Source organism: Talpa europaea, assembly GCF_964194135.1.
Source record: "Talpa europaea genome assembly, chromosome: 14".
Taxonomy (NCBI): domain Eukaryota; kingdom Metazoa; phylum Chordata; class Mammalia; order Eulipotyphla; family Talpidae; genus Talpa; species Talpa europaea.
In genome coordinates, this window is record NC_140082.1 from 21600401 (window position 1) to 21612472 (window position 12072).

The window sequence follows — 12072 nt, forward strand, 5'->3', positions numbered from 1 at the left end:
CCTGGAGTCCAGACACTGGACCCTCAATGTTCCCATCACCTGGCCCCTGACTCTGTGAGCCTCTAGGAAGCCCAGTTACCTCCGCAGTGTGGTCAGGGTGTCTGTCATGCCCCGTACTCTCTGCAGGAGGCTGTCCAGCCGGTGCGGCTCCTCCTTTAGGAAGCGCACGGCCTCCACTTCGATGCGCAGGATGGCTCGCATCTTGTTTTGTAAGGTTGGAAATTCTCCTGCAGGCCAAAAGCAGCTGTTGAGTTGTCAGAGAAAAAGCCAGAAGAGCAAGCCCCCTGCCCCCACTGCCACTGGCTAGGGGTCATCAAGTACAGTACTGTCTGCACTTCTTCAGGAGGCAGCTGGGCATCAGAGCTGGGTTGAACATGACCTTGGGCGTCCTGTCTGTGTATCTGGGATAAGATCAGCTGCTGTCCCTTTGGCTGATCTTTAGTGGCACAGCACACATAAGAGCCCAGCAAAGAGAAGTCGTGACAAGTAACATTTAGTACTAAATCTTTTAGTACCAAGCTGCAAGAAGACAGGCACATTTGCCTGTTTTGTTCAGTTATGTATCCCAAGTGCCTAGAACAGTGCCTGGTACATGGAGGCGTTTGATGAATACTTGCATGAATGCATGAATGTCTCTTTCACTATCTGACAGATTCTTAAACACCCCAGGAGACACCCTTCAGACTTCGCCCTTCAAGGAGAAGCTCACCTTTCAGGGTAGCTACAGCCTCTCCCACTTGCCTCAGGAGGAAAGCCCCATCTTCCACATCTTTTAGGGTAACCACCCGACCAGCTGATGCAGAGTCCTTCTTCAAGTCTTCAACAAAGTCTTCCAGCTCACTGCAGGGGATTTGGAGGAGAAGCAAACCAGAGACAGGAGTCAACACTGAGGTCCTCACAAGGGTGCGATGGGGAGTCTTCCCCCATGCACCATGTCTCGGCCTGTGTCTCCCTCTCTCCCTGGCCTTCTGTTTAGATGGTGGGAGTGTATCTTAGAAGAGTAGCTTGGTTTGTCTTAAAACATTTTGCTGAACTGTCAGGCAGGTGCAAGGAAGTTTTCCCAGAGCCTATTTGTGTGCAGGTCCCGGTTAGCGGCTTCTGACAAAGGTCTGGCTCCTCATTTTCATGGCGCTGATGCTGAGTAAGGGAGCAACATGTGTGCAGTGTGATGGGGGAGGGGGTAGAGGAGAAAGGGAGGGGAAAAAGAGAGAGAGGAAAAGGAAGAAAGAGAACATGAGGAATAGAGAGCATAGTCTACATTGCGGTAGAGCAAAATTAGTAGCTGGGATTGGTTTATAACAGGCTCCTTAGCCTTGGCCCTTGATGTTCTCGGCCAGAAAAATTCTTCTTCATGGAAGTTTGTCCATTGCGTTCTAGGATGTTTACCAGCACCCTGTCCTCCACCCCCTAGATGCCAGCCCTCCAGCCGTACCGCCCCCGCCCCCCAACTTTTGACAAACAAGAATGTCTCTAGAATTGTTAAATGTCATTCAGGGAGGGTCATAAACTTGCCACTGATAGAAAACCTCTGGTTTAACCTGATTGTCTCATCCATAAGGTTTGACTTTCTTCTTCAAGCTACAAATAGAAGAAGAGATGATTACAGACCTGATTCTGGTGAGTGTGCAGGTGTACACCTTAGGGCATTGTCAGTTCTAACAGAACGAAATTCAGGTTTTCTGCTTCAACAAACAAGCAAACAAATACTGACATCCTGTCTCTTGGCCAATTAGTAACCTCATCCTAACATACCTTTGTGTGTCACTTCGGTGAACCTGTAAATCTGACAACAGAAAACTTCTCTTAGCTGGGAAAAGAAACTTTGAGAGATGAACAACCCCTAGGTGGCAGGAAACAAACAACTATTCCTCTAGCTGCGAGAGCAGAGCAGTGGTGGGAGAGAAGGCAGGCAGTGTCTGCAAAAGGATGGCCGCCACGCGCCTCCCCACGAGGCAGACCACACATGGAGCCACGGCAGCTGCAAGAGGATTCAGGCAGGAGGTCACAGGCATTCAACAAGGCAAATGATACTTTCATCCCCCTCCAAGAAGTGGGGTAGAGTTGTTGGCCATGCCTTTCAAGTCTCTCATGGAAAAAAGGACCAAATTGTTTATCACTCCTTCACGTGAAGTGATGCAACTTCAGGAAAAGGGAAAGTGACATCTACTCACTGTCCACATTTGCAAATAATGGAAAGGAGCCAGTGTTATGTAAACACACCCACAGAAAACCACCAATAGCTGCCGTCCCTGACATGGTGAGAAGGCAACCATCCCTCAGACGAGCTCTGAGTATGAAACCTTTGTGCGGAAAGATTTTTTTCCATTTCATGACCACATTATTTTAATGTATGGGCCAGACACACCGTCCGGTCTTTCCAAGCTTTGATGGAAGAGCTAAAACACAAATATTATCATGGTTCCATCAACAACCCACAAGGCTGCCAGGGAGTTGTCACCACCCAATCAGTCTGCCTAAAATTTTAATCTTCTCTATCCAGTACACCACTTGGATGTCATAACCCTTTGCACAGGAGACTTCTCACATCAGAGCTTTCCCTGTGAAACAGACAAAAATGTGTCCCTATGTGGTATTATACAACAAAGTCATTCCTTTTTTGTCTACGATATCATGTAATACAGCCTATAATTGGTTCATTTAGAATGCAAATCAGACCACGGAGCTAAAATAAATGCTGAAATTAAAATTTCATATTACAGTAATAAATATGACCTTTGAGTGTGAACTCTGCTCAAATGAATGTCAGATATTCACAGATGCTACCATTTATAGGTACATCCATTCTATTTTTTGAAGTTGCATTTCATTCTACTTTGGCTGTAAAGAAGCATTGATTTGTTGAAATATATTTCATCTGACTATTATTAGAAATCCAACTATTATTTGAGTGGGTAGAAACCAAAGAGAAGTTATCTTGATTCATTTCTCCCCATAGTTCTAGACCCAAATTTCACCTCCACCATCTGAATGGCTCACCAGCAACTTTATCTCACACAATCCTCAAGGGAGTGTGTTTTCTGAGGTGTATGAGGGTTGGGTTTGTGAGTGTGAGAGTCTGAGGCAGGGGAGGAAGAGAGGGAAGACACTGAAAGGAAGGGGGCCTGGGGGAAGGAGAGAGGTAGCTATTTTCCTAATGTTCCACAGCTGAAATTTCCAGCTGCCTGTCTTTTATAACCCCTTTTCTGTTGCCATTGATACATGAATCAGTGTATTTTTGCATTTGATTTTCTTTCCCATTCCTATGTGTATTGCTGGATTCAGGCCTTATTTAAGTTTGTCTGGACTGTTGTAGTCACTTCTGCCAGTTTCCCTGAACTCAATCCACCTACATCTGATCACCATCAGGACTATGTGAAGTGCAGCTCTGACTTGGCAGCTTCCTTGATCAAAAAAATTCAGTGGCCTCGCTGCTCCCCTCAGCAGTGTACTCCCATCGATCTGCCTGTTCTGTTCCGTGCTCTGTCTCGGGTGAATCCTTTCACCCCCCGCACCTCTGGCCTGTCCCCCAGCTCTTGTATGCATAAATAAATAAATCTTTAAAAAAAAAATTCAGTGGACTCATCAGACCAGGCAGTAACTCCCAAATGTGAAGAAGCTTTGGACTCTCCTCCATAGCTTGGCAACATGAACATTCCTAAACTCTATCCAGAGAAATTCTGGATCTGGGGTTGGACCCAGGGATTTTCATGAACAGACAGAAATCCAGATACTGCTATATGATCTGCTGATCTCAGTAAACACAAGCTGGCATGCAGGGCATGAGTGTGGTGTGAGATAAGGGTGGGCACCAGGCAGACAGGAATGGCACAACCCAGACTGAGACATACCTAGTGTCTCACGCCCCACTCCCCAGTCATACCAGACTGCACCCCGACTCTTTAAGGATATCTGTATCTTTCTGATCCTGACACTTGTGGGTTTATCAGGTTCATTTTCCGGGGTGTCCTCACCCCACCCCCAGTCCCCTCTAGCCTCCACTGATGCAACCCTTCCCATCTCCCAAGCTATCTCAGTTCAATGAACATAAGACTCGTGAGAACCGACCTCGCACATGGTACTGTGCTCAGACTGGGGCATACGAAGAGTCACTAACTTCAGGTTAATCTTGAGGGCTGGAAGCAATCTCGCCTCTGTGTACATCATCCTCCCTGTGCTACATGCATGCTCTTGTCTGTTCTCCTTTGCCAGACTGAGGTTCCTGGGGGGCCTGGTGTATATCTTCTTCATGTGGCCCCACCCACAAAGCCCACCAGATACAGTCCTCTCCTGATAGGAGGTGGTTTGCTCCATCTTCTCCCGTGTTGGGCTACTGAAGATGGTATATCAAGATTAACATGTCTTTTCTAGGCCAGAAGCGAGAAATATCTCAGCTAACCAGTAAAAGTAATTTGCAAAGGAAGAATATTTACTTTTGCATAATTTAATTGGAACATTTAGAAAAATATTATGAAAAGGACATATTTTAAATATGTCTTCAAGGAGAAACTTCTTTAGAAAATGGGACTTTCACAAAAATATTAATTCATTATAAATCTATGAACTAAAAATTAGAAGTATTTTGAGATGTCAATCGTGATCAAATTTGATTTTTTTAGGAAAATACTAATTCAAATTGATTTTTTCCCCCTCTAGAAAGGGACAGTCTGATTCTAATCAGACACATTGGGTGGCCATCTGGAGTGATATAATCTATAGCTCAAACATCAAATCAGAATAGAACACAGTACTTTTCTATCACATGGACTACTGGGAATCTGGTCATTAGAAAAACCTGAAAGTTGTTCCCCCAAAATTGCAATTTTGCTCTCCAACTGGGAGATTTAAGCTTTCCAAGAGAAAGGGGAATTACCAACACTAGGAAAAACCCACAAAAATTACTATTCATTATATTAATGGGTGAAATAGTTTCATGATAAATTTTTGTTGCGTAAGCAAACATATGTTAATATCAAAGATGCTCCTGCCCCTGTCACTAGGGAGTGAGAAAATCCAGCTCATTTCAATAGCAGGACTTGGGCCTCCCTGGAGGTGCAAGGGGTTAAGATGCAACCTATCAAGTTATCAGCAGCCACTGCAGCATGAGTTGGATCCCTGGCCAGGGAGCTACCCACATGGCGGAGCTACCTAGCAGACCTCTCCTGACTCACCTACTGCTCCCCTTAGCGGTGTATTTCAGTCAATCCGCCTGTTCTGTTCCTCACTCTGTCTCTAGTGAATCCTCTCACCCTCCACACCTCTGGCCTGTACACCAGTTCTTGTATGCATAAATAAATAGATCTTTAAAAAAAAATAGCAGGACTTAGTGGCTGCTTTCAATAAGAACCTCACACATGACTGGCGGCATTCACAAACACATCTTTCATTCTGGAATCAGAGATACTTTACATTTAAACTCTTCTTTTGCTACTTTAACCAGAGTTGAATAACAGGAAGATAATTTTAATACTGTTACTTTGGCTATTAGTTTTAATTTGAGATGAAGTGCTGGCTTCCCATTTATCATGGTTTTGCCACTTACCCCTTTTAATTTCCTGTGTTGCTGAGCCTGCAAAAGAGTAGGATGCTCTGACTTGTAGACAGATTGGCTTAGTTACCTGAAGACTGACTTTCCTGGGCCCAGAGAGATAGCTCTCAGTGTCCACCTGCAGAATCCTCACCTGTGCACAGCAGGTGCTCAATGAAGAGGAAGGGCGAGGGCAGCATTTAGGAATCACCTCCCAAAGGCAAAGACAGGCTTCCTTTCCAGGTTAAACACTGGGACCTGCACCAAGTGACCCTCACTCACCACAGCTTCTTGACGATCCTCTCCTCTTCATGCAGGTACTTTTGTCTCTCTTGCTCCACCAGGACGCGCTGTCGTTGCACCGGATCCTCCAGTCTCTTCATCATTTCAATCACTTTGCCACTGATTTCCAACTCAGCCTTCTTCATCATTGCCCTCAGCAGCTCCTGGTTCTGCAGCTGTGGAACAAAAGAAATCAACCTCAATCGGCTCAGCCTGACTGACATCAGGGCGCCTGAATGCCTGGCAGTCGTTAGCAGTGGGTTTGGATAAATAGCCTCACAGCTGAATCTTTCTTTATTTCAATGAGAAAGGGAAGGGAGTAAAGATTGTATATAATATTCCTTCTTCAGCCAACATCATAGTTATTGCAGTGAACTGACAGTGAGGTTTTCCGTCTGTCTGCAAAAAATAGTATCCTTTCTTCACTCTGTTCAGTGTATCATGGACACTGGGCATCAATTCTCAATTCTCATTGCCATAACTTTTTATTTTATTTTATACAAGAGCTGGGGTATAGGTCAGAGGCGCAGTAAGGTGAGGAGATTCACCAGAGACAGAGTGGGGAGCAGAACAGGCAGACAGACCAAAAACACTGGTGAGGGGAGCAGCGGGCACGACAGGAGAGGTCTGCCGCACCATGTGGGTTTCTCCCTGGCTGGCTGGGAATCGAACCCGTGCTGCAGAGGCTGCAGACAGCTTCACAGCACTGCGCTCAAACTGCTGCACCACCGGGGAGGCCCTCATTGCCATAACTTCATAAGGAGCAGCCAAGAGCACTAGTTTTGGAGCCAAGTAAACTTTGGACCATGCCCTTCACCATCTCCCACATACACAGTGAGTCTTGGAGCTCATTACTTAGACTCTCTTAGTCTCTACTTATCTTTGAAAGTGAAGATTCCCTCTTCTTGGTAGGGGTATTCTGAGGATTAAATGAAATACTACTTGGTATGGAGTAGGACCTCAATACATATTCATCTGGCTGTGGACTATTTCAATGTATCAGTTAGAGAGACCATGTTCCTCTTGTTTATACAAATACCATGTAATCACAGACCATTAAACTACAGTACTTCTTGTTGCTGGTGGCAAAGATGATTCCAGATAAGCCCAAGGTTTTTAGCAATTTGCTAATTTTCCTGAATTCTATGTAGGCTACTTGCATAGGTAAGACCAGTTTCCCTAAAATTTTCCATATAACTCTGGACCACTCTTGTTTCTCACCCCAGAGAGTAGAGGATCTGAGTTTGCACCCAGTTTTCACCATAATCTAGTCAAACACTTGAGTCCTGTTTCCAAGAAGGTGTTGAGTGTTTCACTGGGTCAGGACAATTTTCTGACAGCACATTCAAGTGAATTCATTCAAATAGCCTCAAACACAGTACCCATTTTATACTTAGTAGTTTATACCTAAATTACCCCTGAAATTTCAATGAGATCTTACTGTTGCTTAGATTCATGGACTGTTCTACAACTTCAGGGGAGTGCTGACATCACCGTTATCTGTGCACGCTGAGGAGAAACACCATCTGACCCTGTCATCACCTGCTTGACACCTCGTCGTGTCTCCCTTTCTTCCTAATAAAGATATAATAATTCGACAGGAGCCACAGAGTTACCATCAAATTTGAACAACAGCACCCACTAGGGTTAACTGGCCACACAGAGAGAGACTGCCTGGGTTCCATTTCTAGTTTCACCCCACGAGATAGTGAGCAAATGATTAATGTCCCTGTGTGGGTCCCTAGTAACAGTTCATATCTCATTGACTGATAATGGATTTAGCAAGGTAATAAAGTGCTTACAATAGTGCCTGGCACAAAGCTAGCTCCCAGAACACACCAGCCACTGTTATCAGGGAGTATAATCCTGGGGGTGGGGCCTGCAGTATTCTCTGGGAGGGAACCAAATAAAAATGTGCCACTTTTGGGTTACTTCTTCTGTGTGACTCATGGTCATGCTCTCTTGTTGCTTTTACTGCTAATGCCTTTTTATGGCCTTCTTAAAAATAGTATGTTGCGGAAAGGTGTCACAAATGGAGACAATGTGCATTGGAAGAGCCCCCCGCCCCCCAACTGCAGCTCTACACAGCTAGGACTCTGGGCAAAAGGCACAAGGTGGTCTGACCCCTTACTACATCGCCAGCCTCTCTGCATTACATGCAGTCAGTGCTCTGCTCCAGCTACATGAACACACTTTCTGTTTCCACTGGTCGAGCACCTTTCTGCCACAGGGAATTTGCACCTGCTGTTCCTGACAGATGGTTAATTTCTGCTCTCGGGACATAGCAGGCACTCCATGAATACAGGGTGAATGCATGAATTGAGTTAAAGCAGTAATGTTGATAAGAACAGATAACTGAGGATCCAAAATTCCTTTCAGAACTATGGGGTGAAGCATGGGTTCAGCCACACCTTGGGCTCAGCACAAATGTCTTGCCTCATTCTGACCGACAGTGATTGTTAAAACAACATCATAATACTACCTTCTACTGCTCAAATTCAAAGCCATGTGTCAAATCCCATGGATGAGTGATCAAGCTGGAAATGATAGCTGGAATATTTTACATTCTTGAAATGGAAATCTGAGAGATTGGCAAAGTGAAGTCCTGAGAAAGTGACTGGCTATGGGTCACTAGGTAATTGTAGGACCGAATCAGAATGAGAAGTAAGTCTTTCGAATTCAGCTCAGTAATTTGACAACCACTGCAAATTGCCCCTCTAACCAGGCAGGAACAAGTTTGTTTTCTTCCCAGCCACAAGCAGTTTCTAGCACACAAGAGGTGTCCAACACATAATTATTGTGTGAATCAACTCCAATACATTATTTCTGAAAAGACTGTGGACATACCCAAGGATCACAATTGCACGTAATATTCAAGTTATTCAACTGGTAACATGGTTGAGTGGCATTCAAATTAACCACTGGAAGAGGGAAGAGGAAGGCTTACCTAGAGTTGCAGGCTGTATGATCCTGCTACTCAGAAATAGGGGCCAACTGGAGGGACTAAAGGGAGAATTTTCCATAGCACATTGGCTAGCACATGGGCACCAAATGAGTGAATCATGAAGGACACACATACACATGGGTTCTCTTTTCACTTCTTTCTCCCCACCCCACCTGCCATCCTTGCCCCATAATCCTAGCACCCAGTGCTGAAGGCAGAATGTGGCCAACATCTGTCTCCAAATGCTTCAGATAAATGAGGTATCAGCAGTTCAAACCATTAAGTTTATTTTTATTTACCTACATTTCAATTATTAACTTAAACCCCCTCTATTAAGGTTTGGTTTACAAACAATAAAATATACCCATTTTAAGTGCCCAGACTGTTGAGTTTTGACAAAAGTGTATGTGCACCAATGTAGCCACCACTACAAAGACACCACAACACTTTTCATAACCATGAAAAGTTCCTTCATAGACTCTTTGCGATCCATCCCCTAACCGCCAGCTCCAGGAAACCATCAATCAATCTGCCTCTATTCTATAGATTAGTTCTTCCTGTTCCAGAACGGCATGTAAATGGAAAAACAGGCAATATTTTCATCTGACTTCATCAAATTTGGAAAAATTTCAGTCATTATTTCTCCTAATATTTTTCTCTTTTCCCCTTAATCACCTATGTTTCAGTTCATTTTTGTCAGTTATTTTCTTTTTTTTTTAAGATTTATTTTATTTATTCATGCATACAAGAACTGGGGTGCAGGCCAGAAGTGTGGGAGGTGAGAGGATTCACCAGAGACTGAGAGGGGAGCAGAACAGCTGGACCTACTGAAATACACTGCTGAGGGGAACAGTGGGCAAGACAGGAGGTGTCTGTTGTGCCATGTGGGTTGCTCCCTGGCCAGGAATTTATGCCTCAGTGGTTGCCAATAGCTTGATAACACTGAGCCTTTAACTCCTCTTCCACCAGGGAGTTCCCTTGTTAGTCATTTTCTTTATTGCAGGTTCTAGTATTAGATTTTCAAGTTGACTAATATTTTGTTTCAGCAGTGATTGTTCTTTCAGTAAGTCTTTTGAGAAATTGTGTTTTTCAGCTCTTGAAAGTGTCACTTAGATATTTTCTATATCTTTCATTTCTTATACATTGTGTTTATATTTTCCTTGAAATCCTTGGGAATGATTAAAATGGCTGTTTTAAATTCTTTGTCAATTATCTCATTTTCCATGTCAGTACTGGGTGGTTTCATTGGGTGATTTTTCTTAAGGTTATGGGTCACATTTCTCAACATCATCACATGCCTAGTAATTTTTGATAAAATGTTCAACATGGAATTTCTGGATTTCATTGTTTTCCTTTATAGATGTTGACCTTTCTCTGGCAGACAATTCAGTTACTTGCGGATAATTTTTGTTCTTTAGAGGCTTGTTTTAAAGTTTTTTTAGGATGAATCTAGGGTAGCATTTACTCTAGATCTAGTCTGTCCTGACATTGAAGCACAGCCCTTTGCTGAATCTCTACTGAATGAGCCAGGTGATCAATAAAGCTTCTTTCTTTTGCTTGTTCAAACATGAACATCTATCTCCCAACCCAGTGTGAGCTCTGAGAATTTTTTTAGCTTTTAGTCTCCTACTTTTTGCCTGGTCTTTTACACTATACATACTTGGCTTATTATTCAACAGCACACAGACCTCTAGTTCTCTCTGCAGTTTCTTATTTGGTATTTCTCTCCACAAATTATAGTTGCTTTATTTCCTTACATGTTGATCTTATCTCCTCAACTTAGTGAGGTTGCCAATGATCTGTTTTCTGCATCATGATCTGAAAAGTGCCCCCAGGAAGAAAGTTAAGTCAACTGCAGTTTTAGCTGTTTGGTTTTTATTCCTCTAAAGCCCGTAATCCTGTGTTCTACATTGTCTGCAGTCCAACGTGTGGAAATAGTTGTTTCATACATTGGTTTATTTTCCAGTTTTCTAGATGGTCAACAGTGGGATGGCAAGTACAATTGCAATTATTTCTTCATCATTAAATAAAATTTATAAAAAATGTGATGCCTTGACATTTTTATAAAAATACTTTAACAGAAATAATGTTCTTGGTCATAAAAAATTTAATTGGACCAGATAAGTTATTCAAAGCAATTTTATCAAAACACTAGAAAATGGCCTAAATCTCTTCTATCCACCTCAGAATGGACAGGTGCTTCACATATTCAATTTTGACTTCACAGGTAAGATTTTAAAACTATATGTCTTGTCAATAGTGCCTAGCGTAACTGAAGATTTTGCTGTCTAATGGTGATAGTTAACAGTGGCTGTCCACAAGTTAGGAAATTCCATGATGACAGCCAGATCTCAGAATGACTCTGGACCACCAGGTAAGTCCTCAGGTTGTAGGAAACAGGTGTAGGATGCCTGAATTAACTGCATATTACCTGGCAGATGTTGCCCCATTTTAGATAGCCTCTGTGAGAAGGTCTGACTTGGGTTTGTATACTGTATGGCAATCTAACTGTCAATCCCCATATTGGTTCCATTTAGTATTTCTACTTGGTGGGAAAAAACAGGTCTGTCTGCTCAGCATGGTTAAAGCTCCAATGTGTTTTTTTTCTCAAGGACACACTCCCATGACAATTATCTTGGATGTCTGAAAATTGGCACATTTCTAGAAGGCACTATATTCTACAACTTAAAATAATTGTATTGAATTATATCATTTCAAACACAAAGACTCTGTGGTGTTTTGCTATGTTTCTTTTTTAAATGTTCATGTTTTACTTCCTCCCTTTCTTAGGAAGACACAGTAAATTCTCAGTAATATTAAAAATGGAAAATGAAGTTCAGAATAACCCAAGTTTTTATTTATTAGGAAGCAGAATAAGGAAATATTCAATAGGAACCAAGAAAAAGTTGTAGGAATTGTAGAATAGGTTGTGATCCATATTTTTTAGGTCAAGTTTCATTTGACCACAGAAGCTGTACCATTACTTCCAGAAACTTTTCTCTTCCCTCAGGGAAGGGGGAAAAATGCAGTTACTTTGTGGATATGGGATTTTTTTTTTTTTTTAAAAACAGACACTGGTATTTTGGGGGGAAAAAAGATGTAGCTTATCATTCAGAAAAAAGTAGGTGCTTCCTGAATTACATTAGGGAATGTAAAAAAGGTAATTATCTTTTGATGGGAAAATTAAAATACAAGACCTTCACCTGTTTCCTTTTCCAGTGTTACCATCCAATGGTAGACCCAGCTGTTATGCATATACAAATTCCATATTGCCCTTGTATCAGTCCAGCTAAGTAGAGAACGCATCTGAGTAGTCCCTCGG

The 12072-nt window shown here is 42.7% G+C and overlaps 1 protein-coding gene across 8 annotated transcripts in view; it reads right to left on the reverse strand.

The window, feature by feature from the left end:
- The window catches only part of KIAA1217, a gene marked incomplete at both ends in the record, with an annotated part of 258303 nt that overhangs the window by 20209 nt on the left and 226022 nt on the right, over positions 1-12072 (reverse strand). For all 8 annotated transcript variants that reach the window (XM_084254333.1, XM_084254330.1, XM_084254331.1 and 5 more), the window contains 3 exons: positions 80-227; positions 710-840; positions 5807-5982. In XM_084254333.1, coding sequence (XP_084110459.1) covers positions 80-227; positions 710-840; positions 5807-5982 — 455 coding nt within the window. The remainder of the gene's footprint in view (positions 1-79; positions 228-709; positions 841-5806; positions 5983-12072) is intronic.